The sequence below is a fragment of the Desarmillaria tabescens genome (genome assembly GCF_030435595.1).
Source record: "Desarmillaria tabescens strain CCBAS 213 chromosome Unknown EV420scaffold_15, whole genome shotgun sequence".
In the NCBI taxonomy this organism is placed as follows: Eukaryota; Fungi; Basidiomycota; class Agaricomycetes; order Agaricales; family Physalacriaceae; genus Desarmillaria; species Desarmillaria tabescens.
Genome location: NW_026848314.1, coordinates 789,507 through 817,156, shown reverse-complemented (window position 1 = coordinate 817,156; position 27,650 = coordinate 789,507). Strand labels below are relative to the sequence as shown.

General features: G+C 48.7%; 11 protein-coding genes across 11 annotated transcripts; 7 read left to right on the top strand and 4 right to left on the bottom strand.

The window, feature by feature from the left end:
- Positions 1–43: 43 nt before the first annotated feature.
- On the bottom strand, positions 44–1,763 carry EV420DRAFT_1763788 (uncharacterized protein; the record flags this gene model as incomplete). The annotated part of the gene is made up of 2 exons (XM_060480754.1): positions 44–964; positions 1,194–1,763. The coding sequence occupies 2 exons, from the start codon at positions 1,761–1,763 to the stop codon at positions 44–46; spliced, it is 1,491 nt and encodes a 496-aa protein (XP_060331604.1).
- Positions 1,764–2,207: 444 nt separating this feature from the next.
- EV420DRAFT_318805 (DnaJ-domain-containing protein) lies at positions 2,208–3,778 on the top strand. Its single transcript, XM_060481694.1, has 2 exons — positions 2,208–2,715; positions 2,764–3,778. The coding sequence occupies exons 1-2, from the start codon at positions 2,312–2,314 to the stop codon at positions 3,581–3,583; spliced, it is 1,224 nt and encodes a 407-aa protein (XP_060331603.1). The 5' UTR covers positions 2,208–2,311; the 3' UTR covers positions 3,584–3,778.
- Positions 3,779–3,972: 194 nt separating this feature from the next.
- Positions 3,973–4,398, top strand: EV420DRAFT_1642342 (uncharacterized protein; the record flags this gene model as incomplete). The annotated part of the gene is made up of 1 exon (XM_060477351.1): positions 3,973–4,398. One exon carries the CDS (start codon positions 3,973–3,975, stop codon positions 4,396–4,398), a length of 426 nt encoding a protein of 141 aa, XP_060331602.1.
- Positions 4,399–4,868: 470 nt separating this feature from the next.
- On the top strand, positions 4,869–8,207 carry EV420DRAFT_1678022 (MFS general substrate transporter). The gene is made up of 13 exons (XM_060479172.1): positions 4,869–5,728; positions 5,783–5,881; positions 5,938–6,096; positions 6,154–6,355; positions 6,411–6,425; positions 6,475–6,682; positions 6,739–6,841; positions 6,896–6,930; positions 6,983–7,024; positions 7,075–7,260; positions 7,323–7,450; positions 7,509–7,556; positions 7,615–8,207. Exons 1-13 carry the CDS (start codon positions 5,339–5,341, stop codon positions 7,770–7,772), a joined length of 1,773 nt encoding a protein of 590 aa, XP_060331601.1. The 5' UTR covers positions 4,869–5,338; the 3' UTR covers positions 7,773–8,207.
- EV420DRAFT_1642340 (CoA-transferase family III domain-containing protein) lies at positions 8,040–9,710 on the bottom strand (the record flags this gene model as incomplete). The annotated part of the gene is made up of 8 exons (XM_060477350.1): positions 8,040–8,603; positions 8,658–8,709; positions 8,758–8,840; positions 8,891–9,150; positions 9,209–9,267; positions 9,317–9,478; positions 9,530–9,631; positions 9,682–9,710. The coding sequence occupies 8 exons, from the start codon at positions 9,708–9,710 to the stop codon at positions 8,040–8,042; spliced, it is 1,311 nt and encodes a 436-aa protein (XP_060331600.1).
- Positions 9,711–10,430: 720 nt separating this feature from the next.
- On the top strand, positions 10,431–12,699 carry EV420DRAFT_1539907 (uncharacterized protein). The gene is given in 9 exon segments (XM_060473058.1): positions 10,431–10,683; positions 10,695–10,863; positions 10,917–10,998; positions 11,022–11,154; positions 11,177–11,288; positions 11,321–11,324; positions 11,373–11,619; positions 11,666–11,792; positions 11,839–12,699. The coding sequence occupies 8 exon segments, from the start codon at positions 10,827–10,829 to the stop codon at positions 12,408–12,410; spliced, it is 1,314 nt and encodes a 437-aa protein (XP_060331599.1). The 5' UTR covers positions 10,431–10,683; positions 10,695–10,826; the 3' UTR covers positions 12,411–12,699.
- A 99-nt stretch (positions 12,700–12,798) lies between these two features.
- Positions 12,799–14,743, top strand: EV420DRAFT_1678002 (uncharacterized protein; the record flags this gene model as incomplete). The annotated part of the gene is made up of 9 exons (XM_060479171.1): positions 12,799–12,995; positions 13,050–13,133; positions 13,181–13,264; positions 13,327–13,428; positions 13,493–13,566; positions 13,616–14,025; positions 14,077–14,329; positions 14,378–14,525; positions 14,580–14,743. The coding sequence occupies 9 exons, from the start codon at positions 12,799–12,801 to the stop codon at positions 14,608–14,610; spliced, it is 1,383 nt and encodes a 460-aa protein (XP_060331598.1). The 3' UTR covers positions 14,611–14,743.
- Positions 14,744–18,597: 3,854 nt separating this feature from the next.
- On the top strand, positions 18,598–22,104 carry EV420DRAFT_318435 (armadillo-type protein). Its single transcript, XM_060481693.1, has 9 exons — positions 18,598–18,806; positions 18,859–19,188; positions 19,309–20,200; positions 20,256–20,329; positions 20,383–20,493; positions 20,550–20,861; positions 20,912–21,386; positions 21,439–21,713; positions 21,779–22,104. Exons 1-9 carry the CDS (start codon positions 18,705–18,707, stop codon positions 21,956–21,958), a joined length of 2,751 nt encoding a protein of 916 aa, XP_060331597.1. The 5' UTR covers positions 18,598–18,704; the 3' UTR covers positions 21,959–22,104.
- An 808-nt stretch (positions 22,105–22,912) lies between these two features.
- EV420DRAFT_1763780 (uncharacterized protein) lies at positions 22,913–23,551 on the bottom strand (the record flags this gene model as incomplete). The annotated part of the gene is made up of 1 exon (XM_060480753.1): positions 22,913–23,551. The coding sequence occupies exon 1, from the start codon at positions 23,492–23,494 to the stop codon at positions 22,913–22,915; it is 582 nt and encodes a 193-aa protein (XP_060331596.1). The 5' UTR covers positions 23,495–23,551.
- Positions 23,552–23,567: 16 nt separating this feature from the next.
- On the bottom strand, positions 23,568–25,687 carry EV420DRAFT_1763779 (uncharacterized protein). The gene is made up of 4 exons (XM_060480752.1): positions 25,349–25,687; positions 25,122–25,285; positions 24,319–25,073; positions 23,568–24,260 (listed from the first exon to the last, which is right to left on the bottom strand). The coding sequence occupies exons 1-4, from the start codon at positions 25,626–25,628 to the stop codon at positions 23,582–23,584; spliced, it is 1,878 nt and encodes a 625-aa protein (XP_060331595.1). The 5' UTR covers positions 25,629–25,687; the 3' UTR covers positions 23,568–23,581.
- A 361-nt stretch (positions 25,688–26,048) lies between these two features.
- On the top strand, positions 26,049–26,565 carry EV420DRAFT_1479352 (uncharacterized protein; the record flags this gene model as incomplete). The annotated part of the gene is made up of 3 exons (XM_060469563.1): positions 26,049–26,067; positions 26,161–26,257; positions 26,310–26,565. The coding sequence occupies 3 exons, from the start codon at positions 26,049–26,051 to the stop codon at positions 26,563–26,565; spliced, it is 372 nt and encodes a 123-aa protein (XP_060331594.1).
- Between the last annotated feature and the right edge of the window lie 1,085 nt (positions 26,566–27,650).

Sequence of the window (27,650 nt, the reverse complement as noted above, 5' to 3'; positions counted from 1 at the left end):
TTACATACTTCATTTTTAGTAAAGCAAGAGCAGTTTTTTGATGCTACCATATACCCCTTTCCGCCGGCGACATAGCCCTTTTGAAGATGGCCATAGTGACTCCTGTTGGTCGAAGGTTGTCCAGTTGAGCTAGAATCTGAGTAATATCCTCGTCCGGCTCCTCTGGCGGAACAAAACGATAAAGAACCACAGACTCCAACCGGGTGACCGCGTCAGTAAACGGTGGGCAGCGGGATTCTATCATTCTAACGAAACCCTCTGCGTCAAAGTCTTTTGACATTACGCCGGAAAGGTGCAAGATACGCAAACGCGGTAGAAGAGTGACAGCCTCTTCAGGAGGAACGGCAGGTTTGATGGTGAGTTTATCGAAAAATGGCCGTGTATATGCTTCGAGGGGAACATGAGAAAGTTGGAGTTCTTCTAAAGTAGGTGTGGAGCATATGATGCTCAAGATGTCTTCCGTCAACACTAGACCGTGAACAAAACGCAGGGTTGTTAAAGGGCAATGGGATCGATCCATAAGGTTCCGGATTGCCGTAAATGTATTGTCGACATCGAGCTCCTTGTTAAACGCCCGTCCATCGAAGAACAGTCCTGACAGAGCAGGGGCTGTGAGCTGACTGAGTACTTGGAACAATGGACGTTGATGGATTAACCGTGACGAAATGTTCAGCCAACGAAGCTTGTTACAGATAACCTGGGGCTGCTCCTCAGGAGTGAAATTGAGATATACCTCGCATCGCAAATGACATTCTTCGATATTAGGCATTGACCGAAGTTGGTCCAAAATCTGCAATGATGACGAGTGTGCATTGCGCAGAAGGGCATGGTCGCTTCCGAAACAAGTGATCTGCTTCCAAGGGAGAGCAAATGACCATGAAGGGTGCTGGATGTCCATCACTTCTATCGTCCGTAGTTTAGGCGCGCTATCAAAGAGCACCATTCCTCCTAAGAGCTCATCTGTCTGTGTATCGTCGGTAGAAAGGAGACACAGGTGCTCCAAGGATGGGAAGGAATAATCGTAAAGGTGGCAGGGATGAAAATATAACGGAGGACATAGCCAAGTGGAGAACTTGTATTCTCTCTGAAGCCGAAAAGAGAAGGGCGATCAATGTTTCGGGTAGCACATAAGAGCTACACTCATGTGGATCGGCACAAATCGATACAGTCAAACGATGCTGCTTGGAACGAACAAGCTGTCGACTGAGAAGGCGTGTATAGCGATATGTACCCATGAAGAAGTTGTCATCCGTAATGATAACGTTGATGTATGACCAGAGCTCTGGGAAAGATATGACAGCTTCCCTCCACCGTCTGCAGACGAGCTCGATTGTCCAAAGTGTGCTTGGAACATCCCGGAAATCCCACCAATTACGTTCCCGGTTTGATAAAGTTCGGGGTATCGTTTTATCCACAGTTTCGCGGAAAATGCGGCAGAGTATTTCGGATGGGAGGCGCCTAACGGGACTGAGGAATTTCTTCCTGGTATCGATGGCAACAGAGAGCTTCTCTCGTTCCGTCTGAATGTGTTTTACTTCTTCGTCGATCAGGGAGACTTGCTGTAGGAACGTGGCTCGCAATTCTCGGAGATCAACAACTCGGGAATCGAGAGCAGTTATGCGCTCTGAGTATTCGGCTATCATGCCGTTCAGAGCAGCTGCTTCAGCGGGACAGTGGCTCCTCATTGGTACGTGCCAGGCGCGCCAAATTGCTGTTTTCCAACACATTGTCGGAAAACGTAGATGTGTGAAACGGTAGGTCATGGTTTGGGCAAGTACAACCTCCCGAGCAAGGTTTCCATTGCGAAAGGCCGTTCAGCTGAGACATCGTGTCGCTTCCTGGAGAGAATATGCAGACAAAAAAGTGATCAGAAATGCTATAAGATGAACTCAGAAACAGAAGAGCCACCTCAAATTTGAAGATGTTATCGACGTTATTTGGAATAGAATAGAGAGCCTTTCAAGTAGTAGAAAAGATTTATCTGAAGTAGTCTCAAGTCAGAGTCACGCAAAGCCTGAGTAAATGTTTGCACCCACCAGACCACAGTAAGAAATAAATCAGATATGGTCACCCAGAAATCGAGAGTCCTGGCTAAGTACTCGAGCCTTGCAAAGTGGCTTACCCCGAGTGTTTGGTGGTGGTTAACGTAAAAAAAACCCGGATAGCGGACCGACGACACATCTCGCTGACAAAGCCGGAGTCGGCAACACCATTGTCCATTGCCTACTTTGGACATCAACACCACTTCATTCTTGACGTCGACGTCGACGATGAGCAGAGCATCCCACAACGCTGAGCAAGCATATCAATAATGGCGTACTCCATAATTCTGGGAATGATTGGCTGGTCTGTCCTGCCCGACTTTGCCACTACCCACATACTTCGTTTCATTCATGGACAACTGAAGAATCCACCGTCGCCCCGTACTCCGCTGTACGTTCAACACTATCGTTACACCTTCGCCTTTGTCGTGCTCGCATATCTTCTATACAACCTCATCCAAGGCTCCAGCTCAGTGCCTCCCAACTTTTACCAGATTCTGGGGGTCCCACATGACGTTGACGACAATGGACTGAAGCTCGCTTTTCGTCAATTCACGAAGAGGTACCACCCGGATAAGCCTGGCATTGGTCCTGAGGGCGCCGAGATGTTCATGAGGGTTCGTGATGCGTTTGAGGCCCTGAAGAATCCGGTTGTCCGGTTCGCCTACGATAGGTACGATGAAGCCACCTATCATTTCTAAATAATACTGATATGCCTTAGGTTCGGACCCGACGTTCTACTTTGGCAACAGCTTTCAACACCCAGAGAGTACCTGCGGCAAGGCCTCGTGCAGTCTTCGGGCTTTCATATCGTCAGCGGTCTTGTCCTTGTCTTCTACTCTTCTATCGGTCGAGAGAGTCCAGTCAAATTTGTATGTGTGCCTGTTACTATGGAAGGACTTGATCTGACATCTGGGCAGTGGCGTTTTATTCTTTATGCCGCGTTTCTCTTTTCAGAAATCGCATTACTGGTATCACCATCACCGTCCGCCACCCAGTCGAACTCCACCATCCTCCATTCATTCTTTCCTCAACGTGTCGCATTCCAACACGTTCTATTTTTACACCAACTCTTCTTCTCTCTGAGCGTTGCTGTTAGTCGCGTCGCACCTAGACTTTTCCCCGAGCCTCCCGATCAAACTGTTGTCGAACTTGAGAAACTGCACGCCCTTGCGGGCATGGCGGATCGCGAAGCTTCTATGCTTTTGCATACGGAACTTCATTCTGTGCATCCCGTCACCAGCTCTTCCGAAAAAGTCTCGCTCTCTCGTATGAGACCACTTCTTGAACCGTCATCCGACGTGATGGACGAGCTTTCGAAGGAGATGGAGAATATGATCATAGAGACCAACATCAAGAAGGATGCAGGGCCTTTGAAGACGATATGGGAGACCGCGGTGCAGAAGGGACGCGATTCTGTTCTTGATACCGTAGAGCCCAAGTGGGAGACTTCTAGCAAAAATTTACCCTCACCTAGACCATCGCCGCCTCCTCGAAATACCAGGAACAGTTATATCAGGGCCAGAAGTGTCAGTTATTAACCATGTTGCTCCCATTGTATTACCATTTTCTAGATCCAAAATGACTTTCCAATTTTTATCGGTCTGAACAAAGATCCATCGTGTGCACTGGATCTGTCTGATAACAGCGAAGAACCTCGATGTCACGGACGACTGGCATGTCTTCCTTTATCCTCGGAAGCCTTATCGACCAGGGCCACTAGACAAAGATGTTTGTAACTCGAAAGGCCGCAGCCCCAAGGGTCACAGAAAAAGAAAGGGCAAGCCGCTTTGCCTCATATCATACAACGATGGTTTCAAAGAGCCTTTTGTCGATCTCCGTTGTTGTGGCAATGTTGCAATCGCCTTTGTTCCAGCCGGATATCATATAAAGGTTCGCCTTCGAAAAGAGATGAAGCCAGCAAACGATCATGAGCTATTCATACCTCCCTCTCCTCCTTACAGATGCCGCCATCGTTGAAGCCGTTTCCGCAGGCGCACATCCATTAATTTTCACCAACCTCATCCCCTCCGCCATTCCTTCCGATCACGCGCTGCCGTCTTCACCCAGGGTCGAAGATGAGAAAGGCACGGGTGACAGCTGCGTCGAGAAAGAGATTAAGCAGAAAACTGCGCGGGATGGAGGTTTCCTTCGGAGGTTCATGACCTGGTGGAAGGGACAGCAGGATGAGGACACCGACAATCGGGGGAATATCGCGGTGTATTCCTTCCTGGATGGACCTATTGCATCACCGTCTGCATTATTTTTGGCTTCGACGCGTTCGCTGGACGCGTACGAATGGGCTTTAGATATTGGCGGACGGAGGCGGAGTCTCCATTCGGATTTGTCTACTTGAGTGGACACGGGACTATACATATCCATCATTCGTTCTGAACAGCCGAAGCATTTGTATCATTCACGGGAACATATTCCGTATTCCTAATTTACGGCATGCGCATCTTAACCACCCTCCTTTCTGCACGAATAATTGGTTGTCTCATCGCCACCACGATGAGAGAATGATGATATCCAGATGCCCAGGTTGGGATTAGTTTGCTTTCGCGTCGTACGGCCGATGTACATCACTGGACAAAATCAGCGGAATGTCCTTTTAATATTGCCAAGCTTTGCCAAGAGATAAAGCTAGAGGTACCGAGAACGAGTAGATCTGCTTGCGGCGTTACTGGAGACCGACCATACCAAAATCAGCCGCCAAGTCTTCTTGACTTGAATGGTAGATCCCCAGTCTAGCGTGCCCTGGCGCCGGCTTGGGCCCCTGAGTTGTAGGACAACAAAAAAGGTTTGCGCTGGCGCCCAATCTGATAAGATTCTAGAAAATTTATCTGATTAGATTCCGTCATTTTCGCGTTATCGGAGCACCTGTCGGCTTATCAGATAAGCATCTGGGCTTAACGTACCTTGTGGGTCGTGCGAGGTTGCGCGCTTCGAAATGCATCATTCGAAGGTTCCTGCTCCAATTTGAGGGGTTTGACAAGGTGTATACGTGTTATGCAGGTCTCCCTTTGAATGTTAACCACCGTTTTTCTTCAGGCATAATTGGGAGCAAGTATCCTGAAGATGCTCAGGAAACAGTACCTCTTCGCTTTACCCAACCTGCAGGCCCCGTTCCTTGCGATTCGGAATTCGGCGCAGGTTCAGCCTAATGTCAAACACGCATGGAGATCAACGGAGCTGGATTGGAGCTGGTGCCTTACATATCAAGTATGAAAAGCTCAATGAACTAGGAAGATCACAGTTGATCTCGTCCCCACTCGACTCTTGACTTCGAAGCCCCCATGGCCGCCGTCGAGGAAACCAAGTCCCAGACGGGATCCGAGAGCTCCATCGAGCAGAAGGTCGAGACCACTCAGACTCCCGAGTCCAAGGCAGAACCTGAGGTCGCTGGTGTCGCGCGTATCGAAGCTCTGTACAGGGTTTTTGGCGGGAAAGGCGCACCCTTGTGGATTCTTTACCTCAGTATTGCGCTCATCGCGTATGTGTACTCTCTCGATTCCAACACTACGAGCAGCTTCTTGCCCTTCGCTACATCGGCTTTCGACTCACATGCGTCGATTGGAACGATATCAGTCGCTGCGGATATTATAGGCGCCGTAGGGAAGCCTTTCATTGCCAAAATTGCCGATATCACGTCGAGACCAAGAGCTTATGTCTTTTCTCTCTGTTTTGTACGTGGTTTCCTCTTTGGTTTCTTGTGAAGGTATATTGACACTGTTGTACAGTACATCCTCGGATACATCGTGATCGCTTCCTCTTCCACAGTAGGCGCAGTCTGTGCTGGAGAAGTGTTGTACACGATTGGGAGGACCGGTTTGGATTTGGTATGCTTTAATACTTTACAAGGCCCTTTCCCTGTAAATTGATAGAATGGCATTAGGTGACCGATATCGTCGTCGCTGACTTGTCTCCATTGAAATGGAGAGGTTTCGCAACAGCTCTCCCATCTTCACCGTACATCATCAACGCCTTCGTGGCCGCTGAAATCACCAATGGATTCCTTCCGGGCAAGTGGCGGTGGGGTTATGGCATCTTCATCGTGGGCTTTGTCGTTTTGTGTCCGTTTTCATTGACTTCTAATCGAGCATTTTCATAGATCATGCTTCCTGTTGTAATGGCGCCTGCCTTAGCTGTATTGTTCTGGGCAGAAATCAAGGCCAAGCGTGACGGCACAGTGTCCATCGCATCCAGTGCTTGGGAACGACGCCACGAAGGGTCTGACGAGAAAGTTACATTGGTACACCTATTGCTCGGGATTTCGGCTGACCACGTCGATATGATCGGTCTCGTCATACTGGGTACTGCCTTGGGCTCTACTTTTCCTTCCTTTCACACTGTACGCTGATGCAAAAGGCGGATGGAAAAATCGTACGTGTCATGATATTTTAAAGAAGCTTGTTCTGATGTCCTCGAGCAGCTAGCATGATTGCTATGATCGTTGTAGGAGGCGTTTTGCTATTTGTGTTCGCGGCATATGAGAAATGGTTTGCTCGTTACCCGCTCATGCCAGCCCGCGTCCTCAATAGGACGTTCATTGGTGCCGTTACAGTTGACGTCCTGTACATGCTCTCGGGAAGCATGAGATCGCTGTATTATTCGAGTTGGACATGGGTCGTCACGGACTGGTATGTGACTTCCTGCTGGGTATATGCGCCAGCTTAACTAAAGCACTGATTTACAGGACAACTCGCGAGTGGACGTATTTCAATAAGACATTGACCGTTGGTCTCTGCGTTTTCGGTATCGTCGGAGGACTCATTCAACGTTACACTCATCGGTACAAGGTACCCACTATGTTTTGCCGACCATTTTCAGCTTCACCGTCGTTGGATTTATAGGCGCTCCAGTTCTCTGGTCTTTGCATCCGGATAATGTAAGACGTCTTTTCCACCTCACAGACGTTTCGTACTAATCATCGTGTATAGCGGTATGGGCTTAACTTTCTACGCGAGAGGCGATAACGCAACGTAAACATCTTCTGCATCAGATACATCGTCAATACTAATCGATACGCTAGGGATGTCGCCCTCGTTTGGACCCAGCTCCTTATTGCCATCGGTGGAGCATTCAGCGTCGTAGGCTCGCGCGTTGCTTCCCAAGCATCCGTACCCCACGCCGACCTAGCCCAAGTAATTTCCCTGATATCCCTTTGGACTTCCCTTGGCGGTAGTGTTGGGTATGCTATTGCCGCTGCGGTCTGGACGTAAGTGATTTTTCCATAATTATACACCATCGCTAAATGTTTTTTTCTTTCGCTGCTGATAGAGGCAAAATGCCCGGGTACCTCCACAAGCACCTTCCAAACAAGACCGACGCCGAGATCGCTAAAATATTTGGATCTATCAAGAGTGCTAGGAACCTCGGGGCAGCGGATAGGACCAACGTCATTTACGGTGTGTGCTAACTGGTTGTATGTACCAGACTGCTGCTTATTGGCGGCATTTCACTTAGCATACAACGACACTGTATATCTCCTCTATCTTCCCGCTCTCATTCTTTGTGAGTCCAAGAACTTTAATTCCACCGGAGCCCACGACTGATGACTACATGCTACCAGCTTTCCTCCCCCTTATAGTGTTGCTATTCATGCGAAACTTCTACCTCGGCGATAACCAAAACGCCGTGCAGAACGTCGGTATTGATGGTCGCACTCTGGAGAATAATCAAGCCGAGGAGAGGAAGGAAGAGGACGCGGAGAAGGCTCCGGCAAAGTAATTTTGTCTCCCTCCCTTATGATTCCCAGTTTTAATCTGTATGAAAATTGATGCGTCAAGACCTTATTATTAACGTCTGTTTTATTTAATGAAAGTAATGGTTGTTCGTCGTCATAGTCCTCTTTCATGACTTGTCCCGGGTAGAAGGAAAATTTGAGCGTCGTATACTGCTGACGCATCTAAAGACCCAACTTCTGCAACCCATTGAGTCAAAGGATAAGAACACTCCGCTTGACAATGCAGAAATAAAAATCACATGGAAGGCTAGTCAACCTATTATACCATCTCCGCGTAATTTCTCCACATCCTCCTTCCCCAATCCCAGCATCTCCTCCAACACAACATCCGTATGCTCGCCCAAATCAGGACCAGCCCAACGCGGGGTGAAATCAAAACCTTCAATCCGGGGAAAAGTTCCCGGCATCTTCACATTCCACCCCTCCCCATCCTTACCATCCACCCAGACATCCTGGATAGCGCCCCGTGCTTGATTATGCTCATTCTCCACGATATCCTTCACGTTCACTACCCGCCCCACAGGGACACCAGCTGCATTCATAGACTCTATAACCTCCCCGACCGTCTTTTGACTCGTCCAATCAGAGATGGCTCCCTCGATTTCGGTCTGTCGCTGAACGCGATGTTGGTTCTGCGCATAGTTGGGGCCAATCAGGTCGGTGCGTCCGATGGCGGTCATGAGTCGGTTGTATATGGTATCTCCATTCGCTCCGATGACGATGAATGTTGGTGTGGACGATCCTGGTTCGGGTAGACAGGGATAGGCATTTGTGGGTACGATTCCTGTGACGGAGGTGCCTGATGGTCCGCGAATCTGAGTGATTATTCAATAATGCATCCTACTAGGATGTCTGATAGGTTTACTTACCTTTCCTTTGCGATCATACTCCGGTATTATTCCCTCCGTGAGGTTCAGCATACTAATTGGCATCAATTAGAATATATCCTGAAGCGACCGAAATCCGTACCTTTCTAGAATACTCACGTCGACGGTTGAACCGCCTTTCTCACCTCGTTGAATCTTAGCCTGCCTCGACAACAAAGCTAACACCTGGTTTGAGCGTTAGCAGAATCTCGAGTAAGGGAGATGGGTCATCTTACAGTTCCGAATGCAGCATGAAGTCCTGCAACAGAATCACCTAGACTCATGTTTGGTCGCACAGGTGGACCGGTGAGGCCTCCAGTCTCAGGGTCGGGAATTCCATTTATATAGCGAAAACCCGACTCTGCTTCACAGACAGCAGCATATCCAGGACGGGGTGACCACGGTCCTGTCTGGCCATAACCACTCACGCGGGTAAAGATTAATGAAGGATTGTGCGGATGCAGAAACTCTGGACTCAGACCCCACTTCTCTAGGGCTACATATCAATCATTGTTAGAACGTGCAACCATTAACTACAAAGAATGAGTACATACTCCCCGGCTTAAAGTTCTCCAAAAGCACGTCACTCTTGATGGCTAGTTGCTTGGCCAGTCTAGATGAATACATGAGCACTGCACTAAGTGCGACGTACGCGAACTCACTCTCTGCCTTCGGCTTTCCGTAAGTCAATAGCTACACTTTTCTTGTTTCGGCCAATACTCCGAAACCACGGGCCAGTACCGTCTGCATCCAACTCGCGCCAGACACGAAGAGGATCACCGAGACCGGGTGGTTCTACTTTAATGACTTCGGCGCCAAATTGTCTGAGCTACGCGTGAGCCCGCATGCAGAATACGAGTCAGTACATGAAATACCCGAGCAGCTGTCCGGCAAATGGCCCTGCGATCAACTGTCCCATTTCCAAAACGCGGATCCCTGAAAGGGGAAGATGTTGTGAGGAAGTGGTTCCGTAACGCCTAGTAGAAAACGCATTAGAAAGGCGGGGGTGATGATATAAAGTTCTGACCTGAGAGCATTCCATCGTAGTGCAGACATAATGGAGATCACCGTAAGGAGGTAGCTATCTTTGAGGGCAGTCGGCGTTGATATACCCCAAGGAAACTTCTTTTCGGCCGAAGCGTTTTGAGTGTATAATCAGGTGCCGGTTAATGGGCCCGGTTAACGTAACAGCGACAGATTGTAGACTGCCTGGGAGGAATGGGAGAAATGGGGAAAGTTGTTTTTATCCTGGAAGGGCCCCAGCGGGACACGAACTGTATTTCTTTCTCCGTGTTCTAGTAAGAGCGGCCTGAGAAGAACGCGTCGCGTCGCTTTTCTATTCAATAGAAATAAGCACACGTGAATGATGAAGAAATATTCTCACCGTACGCGCCGAACTGAATTCGAGTAACTGCATATGACACTATAAAGCGACTTGCTTATTTATCTTCTGGATCCTGCTTCGGATGCAGGTATTGCACAAGAGAGGCTGACTCGGGATCAGAAGTAGTGCAGGACTGTCTGTTTACAGAGCTTCATCAGTTGGGGGTTTCATGGACCCTTAAAGAATAGATCAAGAGCCGAGCAGCGAAAAAGACGCTTGATTTACAAAAGCAGGCCCTTAGGATAGCAGCAAAATAGGCGGGTAAGTATGGTTCAGTTTCAAGATGTAGCAGACCTTGGTCGGAGTACTTCGGCAATGCGGCATCTTGTCGGCATTGCTGTCGCAGCTTATCTCCGCACCGCTCGATTCATGCCGCTGAACAGTTACCGTGACAGGGAAAAGCTGCTATGCCAAACTTTTACTGGCACCGCTCGCTTCCGCCTGCCTGCAGCTGGCTGGCTACTGTGCTCATCACAGAAGAAGGCCCGTTCTTCGACATTTTTCTCAGAATTACATAATAGGTTGAGAAGGTCTAAGCCTGTCATGCTGCCCCAGGCATTATCCACTCTAGCGCGACAGCCAAAAACGATGAACATATTTTGTGGAAAGAGTCTCTGGAGCTGTACTGGCATTCCAAATGGATATATTAACAGTGCACATGTTGATCGTGACGTACGCGTCGAGGAAACGTGACAGGAACTTTGCGAGAAGCCTCCTTTGTAAGCCTGCTGAACGGCGTTTCTCCCTCATTCTCCCTTGGTGGATCGTTCTGTACGGCCAAGGTTGAGATGTTGAATTTGCGTAGGTCACCTTCACTGTGTACCGGTGAGTCTTATGTGCTCTCATCTATGCTCATGAGTGCTGAGAATGTCATACAGCATCCGCCAACGGCGACATGACCAAAGATTTCCCTTCTGCTTCCATAGCCTCAGAAACCGCGACTTCAGACCTCGAAAACACGTCTATATCCTCTCTACCAGCAGAGATATTGACCGAAATATTCTGCGCGGCCTTGTGAATCCTACGAATATACCAAAGCAAATGTACATCGTACCCACCGCTGTTACGTTATCCAATGTCTGCTTACTTTGGCGGGATATCGCCATAAACAACCCCGTCCTTTGGTCCGTGCTCTCAGTCAATCCTGCTTCGCGTTTCCCAAAAGGCACTTCGAGCCAACTCCATACTCGCTCTATACCTCTCTCGCTCCAAAGACATTCCTCTTAAATACGTCGTCTATTCGCCAGGACGTCGAAATCGAAAAGACCGGGGCATTTTTCAGATTTGTTATCACGTTGACAACAATTGGGAAAACGCGGTGTTCTTATGCCAAGATTCGTATCAAACAGCGAGAGCTGGCGGAGACGTTCATTGACCGAGTGTTGTCAGTCGTTTCGCAAACTCGCTACTATTGATGTCATGCCTCACTGGCTCGCATTGACGCCGTCTTCTATGTCGCTCGACCATCTCACGGTAGCTAATGCTACTACTGGCGACCTAGTCGCTCTGGTAGTAATCGTCCCCAGCTTCATCATCACGTCGATATCCTTCAAAAATTGCGATTTCGTTCACAATATGCTTGTTCTCTCCAAAAGTTGTCCCCCATCTCCGCGCTCTCACCATCCAGGATCCGAAATACCCAAAGCCCTTCGTTAGGACCCTTTCACAACTCACTTCGCTCACAATCATTCTAAACAATAACTTCCTGGACAGCCTGACTGCTATTCCTTCTATCCTTCGATGCCCCCAATCTCGTTTCACTCACAATTGATGTGGTCCAGTGGACTCGAATATCCCCAGCAGTCTTTTCCCGCTTTTTTCGGCGCTCGACGCGGTTGGAATCCCTGATTCTGAAGAACTGCATCTGCCTCGCGAGTATAAAGACGGCACTTTTCTCGCAGGAAAGGCTAGGGTACCTCGATACGCAAGTGGTCCTTGGAGATTTGGATGTTGTGCTGGAAGCTATTGAGGCAAGGTTATGCACTTCCCGTCCTTGCAATGCTATCGTGCTACGCCTTGTGCAGATGGAAGCGCCTAGCATTGAGGTGGAAGGGACTGAGGAGGACAGTGGCACAGAGAGTGACCCCGAGGACGAGAAGTCATACTGCTTCGGCTGTGGGGGAGTGCACGGCGACGTCGAGGATTCTGATAGTGAGGACGATAGTGAAAGCGATGAAGAGTCGGATTCGGACTCTAACGCGCAGGGGTCAGAGAAGGTGGAATGGAGAAAGAGGCGACTTGCTGATGTTTGGCCTAGAGCTGTCCCGGTCCCAGTGAGTCCTGATATGCTCAAGACGGTTAATATCGGGCATGGCGCACAATTGAGCAAGTTTCGCGCTGCTGGGATGCGGATTGCTATCGTCTCAGGTTGAACCTTGTCTCCCTGCTGAAATGGTGGAGCTATGTGACTCTATTGGTGTCTTCACTGCTCAATCCATACACAGATACCGACACTTTGTCTGATCGTGTCACTTCTGGGAACCGATTATTCCAATATACGATGTACAGCCTTGAAAAAAAGGCTTACGCTTCACGACTATTTATTGTAACCCAGCTCCTTTCGATACTATAGACTACATGTCATGGTACATACCAACCAATTTTCGCTCTCTTTAAGAGTTCCGATTTCAATTTGAAGCGTTAACACACGTGATTCACGCGACAAACTGAATTTAAAATTGAAACACCTCTTGCTCTCACACTCTCGTCCTCTACGTCCTGCGTAGCAATATGGAATCGTCGACAGAAAAACTTGTGTCCATGGTTCGTCTCCTCGATGGTCCTTCTGTAAAAGCAGAAGAAATCGAGTGGGCGATGGATCTAGAGGCCGGGAAGACCCTCATCGACTGGCTTGCAGCTCAAATGCCTCCGAACTTGGACATGGACGATGGCGACCTTGACCTTGTTCAGAAAACGGTTTTGACTGGAGTTGCTCTGGAGAGAGAGGAGGTGGAAGCGTGAGTGCGTTGATTCGTTTTGAGATCTTCCGTGGGTTCATTGTGGGTGTTCAGGTTGGCGAATATACAGACGAGCTCTGGAGACGACGAAGACACTGTTTGCATGCCAAAGAACTACTCAGTACCAAGTGAAGCACGGTCAGTGGCTTCTCTACTGACAAATCCATCAAGCTGAACATCAGCAGGGAGCATGCTAGACTCATGGATACCGAATCGACTTATATCGAGGATGAAATCGAATTGCTGAGAACGCGACTGAAGCATACCAAGTAAAGCGAACACACAAACCTACGGCCGTGAAGGATCCCATTACTCACGTTTCTGTGTATAGGATCGCCAATCGCAAGATGACCCAGACAATGAAAGATCTAAAGCGGGAGATTGGGAGGACCTGTGAGGAGATTTCAGCTTCTCAGGAAAGACTTGCAGAGATGTCAATCAAGGCGCGTTATTACATCCTATAGTGCTACGAAAGAAGGGCTGATCTAGCGCGTCAGGCCGACTCTACTGCTTCCACAGTCGATTCGATGCGCCTCTGAGGTTCTTGATGCTCTCAAAAACAAGGCTTCTGGTCAGTTTCGCTCACTATCGAGTACGAACTGAGCCTTATCCAGACATAGGCGACGCGCCAACCGATGCTGAACTGAAAGCCTACGCCAGCTATCGATCCGCTGTGGTCGAGCGCACCAAACAGGGAGTACAAGATGTTATAACAGCAGCCGCAGGTCTCCCATCTGAAGAAGAGCTCGAGCAAGTGGCGCACCAGGTTTCGAAGAAATTGTACGGCGAACAGGGCGTCATCAAAGTCGCTGAAGAAGTATTTTTCCGCCAACAGATGGAAGAAGTATGCGAAGAATTGGAACGGACGGACCGGAGGGCTGGTGTTGCAAACTTGCTTCTCAAAGTCAAGTCGGCACAGGAGCACCAAGTCGATGAAGTCAAGGATGTTGACATCAGGGAAGAGCTTGAGATGGCGTGGCGGCTGGATCAAATGAGCCTCCTTAATGAGAAGTCGGAAATTTTGCAGAATGTTTGTCTTTCCTCCTTTATTCAAAAGTATCGGGCTAATCGCGTGCTTTAGGCTATTAAAGATTTTGAGAGCAATATCATACCTCCTTTACAGTCGCTTTACGGCACCGTCAAAACCTCTGTATCTCATATGGCTGAAGCGGAAGGCCTAATCGCTGCACTGGGCGAGGAATTGGAGGAGATCGCCGAGTCCTCTCGCTTAGCGACGGACAATAGCCGCAACAGTCTCGGGATCTCTCAAGATACTGCCGCAGAAGCTCAGACTCTTCAGGCTGGCTTAGTCGACCTCCTGAAAAAGTATGAAGGTGAGAAGAACGCGTCCGTTCCGCGTGTACTGATGCTAACCCACTCAGATCTGCGACCAGTTCGTTCGGAACCGCTGGTCCTTCTAGATCGTGAAGACACCTTGCGTGAATTGAAAGCTATCAAAGAACAAGAGCGCTCTCTGGAATCGGAAGAAGAACGCGGAAGTGTTGCCCTTATCCAAGGGTTAGAGCATCTGTGAGTATATATATAGCCTGTGCCGATGGTAATGTTGCTGATGCAGGACATCAGGAGGGAGCTCGCTGGGGCTTTTGTTATCTGATACGTATCGGCATTCGCCCTTGGACACTTCACCTCCTTATGCGCTGCCTCTGGAGTTGAGGAATTTAGAAAGGGAAACTCAAAAGAAGAGCGAAGATCTAAGGCAATAGTGTTTCGATGTTGCAAAAGGTGATGTTTTCTGGTAACTGTGGCTAGTATGGGCTACGCTAACGTTTGCTATCTGCAGAATGTAGGCTCTTTGGAGAGCGATCGATCTACAAAAAAGTTACAGAGTTTTGTACATCGTGCGCTCAGGAGCTTTGAGCTGAAGTCAAAATAACTATACTTCATTCACCTACCATTTGTGGCGCTTCTATGTCCCAATACCGTGGTGATTAGCCTCGAGTCCTCAAGTTCATACCATCAAATTGCATGTTGATGTACCATGGCGATGTCGGATTGTTTGTCCTTTGGCCATGACATCATCATCTGCAGCACGCAGAGACAGGCGACTTCGTGTAGAGTTATTCTGGGTCTTGAATAGAGACTGTTATTCTTCAAATCATTACTTTTAGGTATACCGACCAAATCCGCAACGCCTAACAGACACTGCCTTTTCATTACCGAGAAGCAAGGGACTGGCCAACGGTTAACTATCCAGTTCATCCTCAGCAATCTCGTTACATGTTTGAGCAATCACAAGGCCGATAGGTGGCATCAAACGACCGAGAAGCTTCGAAGTTGGGTGAGATCTTCTGACATGTATGGGGTCCTTGATTTCCCTTGGCATCACCACGACCATGCTATTCCAACACGCTGAACTGACGAGGCCGGCCCGGAAAACGCTGAAGAATTAATAGCTTTCATTTGGAGGGTATCTAATACAAGTCTAGCCATATCTCTGTAATAGATAGACGGGTGATAGTGTATGCAAGCTGCCTCATGGAAATAAATAACAGCGAACCGCCCGATAATTAGATCATCATCCCGAAGATTGGACCATTGTTGGACCGCTACAAACAGTCTGGAGCACTGATGAGCATTTCCCCACGGGGTCAAGTAATGAAGCCGAGATGACCCTCTGAGCGCCCTCTCAAACTCATTTGGTGTTTTCTCGCGAATGCCGTTCGCCTCGCGAACGGTCTCAATGGAGGATATTTCCCTGACGCTCAAGCATGAGCGTTATGGCTTCGGGTGGCGGCTCCGAGTTCGCCGGTGTGGATGCTAGGTCTAGATTGAGACATATGGCTGTAAAACGAGATGCCGCTTGAGAATCAATACTATTTGATGCGGAGGACAGTGAGACTCACAGCTCTCCCTGTCAAGCGATCCTTGCATTTGGATCAAGTCTTCCAATCTGTACTCCTCACTCCTGGCGAGGACATGTCCGGATTTGAGCCACGGCAATTTGTAGCAGACCTCGAATTGGATGGGGGAGAACCCCATCAAGTTTAGTCTATGAAGTACGAAATAAATCTGGATGTCCGAAACGGAGAAGTACTGAATGCTTACGGTCCGATGTTTTGGTGCCACACTAGATGCGCCGCTATGCCGCTTTATACAAGAAGTGCGCGTAGTTTTTGACGCCACTTTTCAGACCGACATATACATTGGATGCACGATCGAGTAATGACGTAGGGGGGAGACCGGATACGTTGTCAACTTGGATTTAGAAATCAGATTTCTGTTTGTGAGAGACGGAAAAGTACGAACTGTGGAACTGGATACGCTGAGAGCTGGAAGTTGACTTTGAGCATGAACTGTATGACGACCTAAGGATAAGAGATATAATAAGAAAATCAGGACATCTTGACTACGAGGCACCACTTACATGTTGTTATTAAATGCTGGGAGTATTCTAGACGCGAGGGGAAAGTCAAGGCACAGGTCTCTGAGGGGGGGGAAGTGAGGCAGAATGTACACGACCGAGGCCCTTTTTATACGTAGTCCCCTCCACACCGGAGCTTCAGGGCACGACAGCACCGGCAATCTCTCTACAGCTTCCAGACGCGAAACACGGCCGGTCCGTTGTCATGAATTGATTTCGGTCACGAAAACGGGATGACGAGGCGCCTCCTTTTGTACTACGTTTAGAAAAGAGCTGTGGAGAGAAGTGGGTAGTAGTTCGAGAAGGGGCCCGGAGTGAACGCTACCGCAGTGTCAAGCTGTGTAAACGCGAACGCGTGCCGCTCGGAAAATAGAATCATGCGCACAGCGCAGTAGATCCGTGCTGTACAGCGCCACTGAGTCAATCTTTCACTGCACCATTCATCGTGTAGTTATTTCGTGGTGTGCAATACAGCAGGCATGCACAGGGTGATGGTTGACGAGAGTTGTTGATGAAGAGCGGCTTTGAGATTTCTGCGTCGGAATGTTATATAATCTTCCCATGGCATGTTTTGCCTTTTTTATTGGTTCCCTGAAGTTGGATTTGACTACAGCAAGGGACTAGCCACAGAAAGATAAGTGGTTCCCACCGAAGTATGGCTACACTGAAGACAAGACCCCTACCTTTTCTCATGTGTACAGAATCATTCAAACTTACCGCGCCATGGTTACCACTTACACATCCAGCATAAATTTACTGAGGAGGCTCCCAGGAACTTCTAAACAGCATGCCGAGTCGTCCTGCACGACGGATGGATCGTTATGTGGGACAAGAGGCCTAGCCGTTCAATGCTCCGTTCGAAACTGAGTTCTACGATCGGCTTATCCCGCCGATCCCACGTGGCCGAGTGCGAGTTCGCAAATCATGATTTCGAGTTCGTAATTCGACTCATTATGTATAACCGGCTCCGTCTGTAATAGAAACTTATTTGAAGTCAGCGTCGAGGTCGCAGTACGGTGCAGCTGAGAATACAATGCCCCTTGGTTGAACGTCCGTGATTTTATGCATCTCTTCCGCATGATTCTGATCCTTCAATTCTCCCGTCAATGGAAGATATTTACATCATCGATGCCTGATAGTTCGTCCGTAGGGCTCCATGTTTTTCCCGGACTTACGGATGATACGTTCCACGACTCATCTTCCATCGCCTCTGGTCATAGCCAGACGGAAGATGTGATGGAAGAATGGCAGTCTTATATATGGGTTGGTGCCTTGTTGCCCCTTTCCTCTCGCGGGAGGAATTCAGTCTAAGATTTGCCAGGACTTTTTGACTTTTCCTGGATAATCAGGGACTACTCAATTGACCTTGTGGTCTTTTGGCAATGGCTTTGATAAAAACCCGGGAGAAGAACTTCGCCGCGTTATCAACACTTTCCACCCTTCGTTTACTTGATACGATCTGTGAGTCATTCATGTTCATCTCCCCTCATTTGCTGCTTCTCGATGACTGGCCTGATCACGGAGTGAATAGGGCTCAGGAGTTATCCATTCTTCGTGGAAAAACGGGAATAAATCTATCCATTTGTAGTCGATGTTCAAGATAGATGCACTAATACTTACCGTCATAGGAATTGGCTAGTATCCTCTGCGGTACAAGACAGTCTTCATGCTTCGGGGATTTGTACGAACATAGGATCACCTCGTCAGGTTCCAGAGCTTCCCCGGGACATTTTACGAACGGTCCAATTGATGATCTGATATTTATAGATATGATATATTCAAAAGTACTTAGAGTTTAGTGGGCAGTATGACGCCTCCTCCATGTGAAATAGTTAAGCTTCTTTGATTGACTTGCTAGCACTGGAGGCCAGGCTTTGCAGGCTGGGGATGTGCTCTTCAAGCTCGCGGGTGGAAGGTTGATGAAGGGGCCATCCAGAAAGATAAGACGAAACGGCCATCGATCCAGGAGAACTTGTTCATATCGCCTTCCAAAACAGATGCATCAGATAATCAATTGCAGGCGATCCCTGTACAATCACGGTGCTGTTGGCCAGCGGGACCACCTCTGCCAACTGCGGTATCACATTAGAGTTCTTCCCGGGACAATTGTACTGACAAATTATTAAATGAGACTAGTTGTAAGCCATCAAAGAATTGAAACGAAACATCGAAAACAGGGTGGCGTTTGGTTGATGTCACACCAGGTCACGTTGTCACCGGCTAGTACAAACAACGGCAAAGCCAATCCTTTCTCCTTCTTCCAGTGCCGTTCTTTCCATTGCGCACTTTGATTTCCTACATTTCTGAGCGCGTTTTTCTCTTCTATTATGTCTACATGGACGCCTCAGCCAGGTGGTTTGGCGGAAATTCTCCAAACTATCCATGAATCCACCGACATGGCCCAGTCGGTACAACGAAATATTACCCAAGTGAGTTCTAGCAGCCCTGCTTACTCGATAATTCTCTCTAATAATGCCCAAGAAACTCAACAACTTTACGCGTGTACCTGACTATATCGCATACCTTGCTCATATTCTATGTTGGATGCGGGAAGAGGAGGAGCGAATTCGAAGCATCGCTGGCTATCTTCTCAAGAATAACTCGCGCCTCATTCTCACGTCTTCGCCCGAGGTGGCGGCTTATGTCAAGAATTCCGTTCTACAAGCATTCACCGACTCATCAATCATGATACGGAATACTGCTGGTCAGGATGTTGTCGCTTTCCTCGGCGTGCTCGAGCCCAAGAATTGGCCGGAATGTCTGCAGCAGCTCGTGGGGATGCTGGATATGCCTGATCTTGACAAGCAAGAGGTGAGTAATTTCCCGTTCTCGACGTCCTCGTCATGATCATCCGACGACCGATGCTTGATATCTCATTTTCGTATTGATCCCCCAAGTTCTGCCACTGACTTTTTCTTACCTGCATCTTAGGCTGCTTTCAATGTTCTTGAAAAGGCCTGTGAAGACTACCCTCGAAAAATGGACGTCGAAATAAACGGAACACGGCCGCTTGACTATATGATTCCCAAATTCCTTTCCCTCGCTGATCACCAGTCGTCCAAGATGCGCTCACACGCCGTCGCATGCCTATCCTATTTTGTACCCGCCAATTGCCAGTCTTTATTTGTCCACCTAGACGCTTTCATAGCGTGTCTCTTCCGCCGCGCCTCGGACGATGACCCTTCAGTTCGACGCCACGTCTGCCAAGCTCTCGTTCTTCTCCTCGCCGCACGGCCCGAACGGCTAATGCCCGAGATGAACAACGTAGCCGAATACATGCTATATTCCACCAAAGACCAGAACGAGAACGTCGCACTGGAAGCGTGCGAGTTCTGGCTCACGTTCGCCGAGGACGCTGAATTGTCGATCTACTTGCATCCTCTTCTCGGTAAGGTCGCTCCAGTTTTGTTGGATTGTATGATCTACGGTGAAGATGATCTGTTATGGCTGGACGGTGATGCAGAGGATGAAGCCGTTCCGGATAAGGCGACTGATATCAAGCCTCGCCATTACGGTGGCAAGTCCCATGGTTTGGAGAGGGATGCCAACGGAGAGCCTCCGAAGGCTCGGATAGGTGCATACGGGGAAGAGACTTACGACGACGACGATGACGACTTTGACTACGACGATGAAGACTACGCGGACGACATGTCGACTGAGTGGAACTTACGAAAGTGTGCCGCCGCGGCTCTGGACGTTCTAGCTGTCCGATTTACCGGTGATCTTCTGAATGTCCTTCTGGGACCGCTCAAGGACAAGCTGTGGAGCAGTGATTGGCTACAGAGAGAGAGCGGAATTCTGGCTCTGGGAGCAATGGCAGAAGGTGAGCTTCGCTTCGTGATGATCATTGGTTCAACTTCTGATATGCGCCCAAATAGGCTGCATAGAAGCTATCGAGCCTCATCTACCCACGCTAGTACCGTATCTAATCAACATGCTCAATGATCCAAAGGTAAAGCGCCACTTATCTGTCGTAATCGCAAACCAATACAATACTTTTCCCAGCCTCTGGTTCGATCAATTACTTGCTGGACGCTCGGGCGCTATGCAAGCTGGACCACCCAGCCAATTTCTGAGGAACACAAGGCTCAGTATTTCATCCCGACCATGGAAGGAGTGAGTTTTATCATGTCTTCTATCCTTCGTTTCCTTATGAACAATTTCAATTCAAGCTCCTCCGGATGGTCTTGGATAGCAACAAGCGTGTGCAAGAGGCTGGTTGCAGCGCTTTTGCTACCCTTGAAGAGGATGCCGGCCCCGAGTTGGCGCCATACCTCGAACCTGTACTAAGGAATCTGGTCTTTGCATTCGACAAGTACCAGCATAAGAATATGCTCATACTGTACGATGCAGTTGGTACTCTTGCGGACGCCGTCGGTCGTGCCCTCTCGAACCCTATGTATGTCGAAATTCTAATGCCACCTCTGACAAACCGGTGGTCAAAGCTCAAGGATGACGACCCGGACCTGATTCCCCTGCTTGAGGTGCGCTGCATTTTGACCATGTTGTACAGAATCCTAATGAGTTCATTCAGTGTCTTGCATCCGTCACCATCGCGATGGGAATGTCCTTCCACCCTTACGCGGGGCCTGTCTTCGAGCGTTGCAACAACATTATCCATCATTCTCTCCTCCAGTATCAAGCCTTCCAACAAAACCCCGAAATGGATGAGCCTGATAAATCATTCCTTGTCGTCGCGCTAGATCTTCTTTCTGGTCTTACGCAAGGTCTCGGCATGTCCCTGGAGAGCCTGATAAGTCAGACGCAGCCGAATCTATTGTCGCTGTTGACGGTCTGCTTGAAACATCCCCAGGCGCCTGTACGACAGTCCGCGTACGCGCTAGTCGGAGACATGGCTATGGGCTGTTTTACTGTCCTCCGGCCGCATATGCCCGGCATCATGGGCGAACTGATACTACAGCTTGATCCCGAACCAAAGTTCGAATTTATCAGCGCTTCGAACAATGCTGCATGGTCTGTTGGCGAAGTCGCGCTACGCTACGGACGGAGTGAGTTGTCATCCCGTTACCCCACCCCGTCTTACTAACCCGTTTTTGTCAGACGACCCTGAGTTCCAGCAATGGGTAAACCCGCTGATTTCAAGGCTGGTTCCGATCTTGTTGCACCCAAAGGCTCCAAGGAGCTTGCACGAAAATGCAGCAGTGTCGATAGGACGAATTGGGCTGATGCACCCGACCCTTGTTGCGCCTCATTTAGCCGAGTTTGCGCAAGCCTGGTGTCAAGCATTATATGAGATTCGAGATAACGAAGAGAAGGATTCTGCTTTCCGGGGACTTTGCACGATGGTCGAAGTCAATCCTGCAGGAATTGCAAAGGTGCTTACTTTCTCCGGTTATATCTAGTCTTATCGATGTTGATTTTTTTTCTCTCTCCGCGACAGAGTCTCCTGTGGTTCTGCAATTCGATAGTGAGATGGAACGCGCCGTCACCGGAGCTGAACAACATGTTCCAGACGATATTGACGGCGTTCAAGCAGCACGATGCGGCAGGGTGGGCCGCTCAAGTTGCCGCGTTCCCGCCGATTATCCAAGAGCGGCTGGCCACGCGTTACGGCGTGTAATATAGTATATACGTACATGTTTCTTCTCTCTGTTTGTCTTCGCCTCTTGCATGTGGATTCCCCCCTTTAGTAGCAGTAGTATTTTCGTAGTGTAGTCAAAACCTTTTCGTAGCAGTAGTCATTTCCTCCTCCTCTCGTCTCCCATCCTCTTCCGGATGTTGTGCATATAGCTCCTACCCGCTGCATTTCGTCGCTTGTTTTTTTTGCATATCTCTGTCACATTTTTTTACGTAGCATTAGTTAGTAGGTACTCAGTAGTATAGCTTTCTCACCACATCCAAAGGCATCAAATCAAATCATGATCACCAATCCGAAACGACATTCACAATTAAAATATGTATCTCTATTCCCTATGTACTTACTGTTCTCCTTACGTGTAGAAGGAATAGATCGCGTTTTCCGGCCAAGATAAAATGAGTCCCTGCATTTATGATACTCGTACTTGAGGGTGTGTATTAGATTTACCCGGACGTCATAAGTTACCACCAACCCTCCCTCGCCTACAGACGCTCGCCCTGAATTAAGGTCGAAAAGCTTCCATGCGAAAGATTCATACTTGCACTTGAACTTCGTCCTTTTCCGGACGTCGAGGATACCGCAGATACCGATATATACGACCGAGGAAGGGGCCTCACCACCGATTCGTGTAAGGGCATCTAGATCACCAGTCATATGAGATTCTCAACAAAAAATTAGCAAGACGACTCACAGAAAACGTATTCATTGAAAGAGAAAAAAATTCATCAAGCTCGCCCAGGGCCAAACGAATATTATTCTTCGCTTCATCGATTGCCTCGGGCGTGAGGGATTCAAAACCATGGGGCGTCCACTTCTGCTGCTTGACAAAAAACTCGCATCCGTCATCCTGCAGTAAATCACGCAATTTCTGACGGCATTGATCCCAAGAAGGATCTGACGGTCGAAGACTTGCTAGTGCCCTTATGTCCATACAGATCATATATGATAGTCGAGCAGTGGTGAAAATATATTATTGGGTGATTCACCGCACGCGTTCCACCCGTTGGTGATTAGAATGCAACACGCCAAGAAGAGATTCTCAGGCTCGTGAAGGTAGTCCAAATGTCGCTGGAGATCGATCGATGTATCCAGTGCCGCAAATCCAGCAACGTATCCGTTAATAACAGTGACCAGCGATGGACGAAGGGAGTGGCTTCCGAAAACTTCCAGACATCGCATATCGAGGAAAATGTCGTACACAGTTTCCACACCATGTCTGAGGCCAAATCCTAAAATTTCACACATGGTGTCGAAGGGCGCACGCATACGTTGATCAGCATCGTACAGTGCGTCGTACTGATTGATCATAATTTCAACAAGTGGTTGTAAAGCGGGCCAAAAATTGTGCCTTGCGGATCGACCTGGTGTCCAGACACCAACCATCTCTGAATACACGTCCAACAAAGACGTTTGGGCGCCCGTCCATTCAGACCCGAGCTTGAAGACGAGGCTATGAACGACATGTTCCACGAGATTTGCAAGAGCGGTGATCTGTTCGTCAGGAAGATTCTTGGACATGTAGTCCCAGAGGGCGAGCTGGACCTCGAATATCGCACGTTGAATGTCGTCATCGAGAGAAGTCAGGGAGACACGATGGAGTAGATATCAAATGAAAGCTAGCGTGAGCTTAAAGGTCGAAGGAAAAAATGTTTTATCGGTCAATATATCAAACACCGAAAGCATGTTCACCAAGTTGGCTGCCAATTCGTCGTTGAAGTAGATTGAGGCTGCAGTGTCGAAGTCAAGACATGGCGGCACGTCTTTGGTCGTGAACGAGCTCATTATGCAAGGGACGACGCGACTACACAGAACCATAGGAAAGGGATCTAGTGAGTCGATGTCGATCGGAGCGAATGCGCCATCATCTTTGGCCATTCGCATAAGCTTAAGCCAAACGGCTGGAGGTAGCTTCATTTGACTAGAACACGTCACTTGCTCAAAAAACGCGGCCGGAGTAGGTGTATTGGATGGTTTGTATTGACTCCTCTGGAGTGCATCGTTTGATTGAACGGCGGCAGCGAGTCCTAAGCCGCTGTCGGCTATATCAATGTAAAATCGGTTACGTCCCATGTGAAACAAGTGCGGGATGAACAATTCGAAACGAAGTAAGCGTTCGACTTTAGGTTCCATTCCTGGTTTTGGCTTTGTGGAGTGTGATTGGATCTGCACGGAATCCCACAGTAGCCCAATCTGAGCCATACGAAGGTCTCTCGCTTCCCCAAATACTTTCTTCACTGCATCCTTCGCCGACAGTGGCAGGCCACCGATAGCCTGTACCACAATCCTGTGTACCGTAGGATTCGACGAAGAAGAGAACAACCAATGTAACGCTTCCCGCCGACAAGATTCCTGACCGTTCTTGCACCACTTTCCTTTCCAGATCATCCAACGAACTTATGCCCTTTGCTTCAGGCTTGTAGAAAACAGATTCATCATCCTTCTCTTCCACGAAGAGCGGAAGAATATGTTTAGGGAATAGGTCCTGGGTGATATAACGATAGGGGAAGTATACGAGATCCGACAGCGGTGTACGGTAGGGGCATTGTGGGCATAGAATTGGTAGGAAGATGGTTATCAAATACGTCGCGTATGCAGCAGCAGTGCCTATGCCGATGACCCAGGAAAGGCCAGGTCGGAGCGGTACAAGGAATATGACCAATCCGACAAAAAAGATCCCAAGTGCGAGATGCATGAGGACAGGAAGAAGACCAATGATGACGAGAACATGCCACCTCTGGAATCCCCCATATCGATATTGGTGAACATGACTTCGCTCCTGAGGCGTCCCTGAAGGAAGCGCGAGGTAATGGTGGAGCCACTGTTTCACGAGCACGGCAACCAGGGCAGTTGATAGACTAAGGGAGAGGCTCGTGAACCATAGCCCGTTCACCCAGACGTCCGTAGTTGCAGGAGTGAATGCGGTATATGGATTGAGAGAAGACACTGGAACGTTGTCGAGAGAGGAACCGTTCGCAAGGGCGCGCTGAATGAGGACCATTTCGAAGAGCAGGGATGCCGATACCTGAGTATAGTCCGCCTGTAGACTCTGTGATGTTTGCGCTACGAAGGTTATCACTACCGCTGAGAAAAGACCAGCCTGAAACGCCTTCAGCGACGAAGAAAGTAAATGCGGGCAGCTACTCACGAAAACAAGAAGCACATCGACACTATCTCTCGATTCCCCGACCATCCTGGCGTCGTAATTCGTACTCTCGTCCACGTATGTTCTCCATACTCTCGCATTCGGGGCTGTTTCTTCATAAATATTATCTTCGGGGTACTTGTCCTCGTAGTTGAACGGGTCATTGTCTAAAGATAGCCTTCATTAGGCATAATTATAATAGCAGGGAACCAAAGCAAGAGTCACAATACCTGTCTTTAAACCAGCATCTGGTCTGGACTTCTTCGCACCTCCATCACCCTCGACGCCGGCTTCATCCTGTATTCCCGGGCTCGAAGATGGTTCGACCCCAATACTATCTGAATTGACGTGTTCCTTGCCAGTCTCCAATTTCTCTGGCTTCTTTTCGTTGTTTTGACGCAATTTCGAGCCATTATTCTGAGGCGACCCTTCTGAGCGGTCCTGTACATTGGAGATGCCTTCAGAAGAGCGTCTGCTGGATACTTCGTCGACTCGGTGCTGGTCAGACATGGCCGGTCGACGGCTGCCCGCTGACACGACGTTACAGATGGAGATGAAAAAACCCTGGTAGTCGACCCTGATCCAAGCACCTCTTTCCCGTTTTCCTGTTTAGCGCCGCGGCTGAGACTGAATGCAAGCGCCGGAAGCTGTGGTTCCTCCTTTGTGCACGGAGCGCTGGCTGGATAACATGGTGGTTAGAGAGAGAGAGGAATGCCTGCCGGCCAGGAAGGCTGTGTCTTTCGCGACGTGGTCACGTTTGTCCACCCATCTTCTTTCTTTTTCCAGTGTTCAGTGTCTCCCCCAACCAAAACTCCACTTGGGCTTGTTTTCATTATTCCTCTTCTTTGGAAATTCCATTTCATGACATATTATGTACATCAGATGCTGACCGGGACCCTTCGAAGACGTGCTGAATCATTATAATAAAATATGTATCTCTATTCCCTATGTACTTACTGTTCTCTTTAAACTGCCCCTGCTCAACCCCTGGCCGCCCCGGGAACCTCTTGCCAAGGTTTGTCCGGATTTTAGCATATTTTAGGCCCCCACAAGCGAAATAAGACGTTCACAGAGGAGCGACTGAAGAGGGACTTTGGAGAGTACGGCGACATTGAGTTGGTCAACTTTCTCAAGGAAAAGTGCGTGTCCCCCTTCTTTCCCAGCACAATCATTTGACTAATCTTATAATAGGAACTGTGCCTTTGTCAACTTTACGAACATTTCCAATGCGACCAAGGCCATCGAGGCCATCAAGAGCAAGCCCGAATATGCCAACCTGAGGATCGCGCACGGGAAAGATCGATGTGCGAACCCCCCGAGATCGGGACCGCAGGGGGCGTCTGGTGGACGGAGGTCGACGTCAGGTGCTGGCGCTCCCGAAGATATGGAGGGCGTCGAGGGTGGGGACGGGGATGAAGTCGCCAACATTGAGCCGATGGCGGCATAGATGGTATTTCATTTTCTTACTGCAACTACGGATCGGATCGTAATTCAAGGATACCCCCCCTCCTCCCCCCTCTCCTGCTGCCCACTGTCGGATGCGATGAATTGAAAAAGGGGCATATCCCGGTCGCACTGTACTTGGGGGCTCGGGGTTGGTCCTTGGTTTCCCTTTGAACCAAAGAACTGCCCCCTTGGGCTATTGGTTGTCATTTTCTTTATCACCTTCGTACTTCCATTCCATCCTTTTCTTCTTCCTTCCTTCTTCCTTAATTATTCAGAAAATCCTTGTGTTTATTCCATTAACTTGTGTGCGAATATTGTATCATATCTTTTTTTTACTCTCTTTCGCTTGCCTATCTAGTGCGCGGTCCTCTCGTTTTCTTACTTATGCTCCCCCCCCCCGGTTCGAAATGCAATTTCTTAGTCGGATTTTCTCCTCGTCGACTTTTGGCCTGCTTGTCTGTACGCACTTTTTTTTTGATGGGGACGTTCAACAATCCCCAACCTCCTACCTGTTTACATAACCTACCTACCTTAGCTACGAAATTGCTGTCACTCATTGTCTGTCCTGTAATATGATTCGCGCGCGCGAGCAAGGATATTTGCTGCTGTTGTAAGGGATAGAGCCACCTTGGCTGTTTCGCCGTATGTTTCAAGTCGTGTATTATGTACAATAGCTTGGTTAGTGCTTTGCCAAACGTTAGGGCGATGTGGTCAGTGAGATGGCGGGAAGGATCTGAAACCACTGCCACTTACACTGGAAGTAGAATGAGCGGTCGATGAAAGCCAAGGAAGGGTATGTGAATTGGTCGTGAATAACACTGCTGTGATCATCGCTCACTAGTTAGAATCACTCAGCTTATGTATCAACAAGTGAAAACGCGGGAACAAGTTCAGAGCTGTGTTATTGATGTGTATTAAACCACCTGAGTTATTTGGATCACGGTGGAGAGTGGTTATGGAATGATGCCCTTCGTATGTCTTTCTCAATTTGTTCATTTCTTAAAATATCTAGAACTAATGGCGCTATGTGTGGAGCCACTACCTTAACACCAGGTATCCGGTCAACGTGGTCAGATTGTTATATTC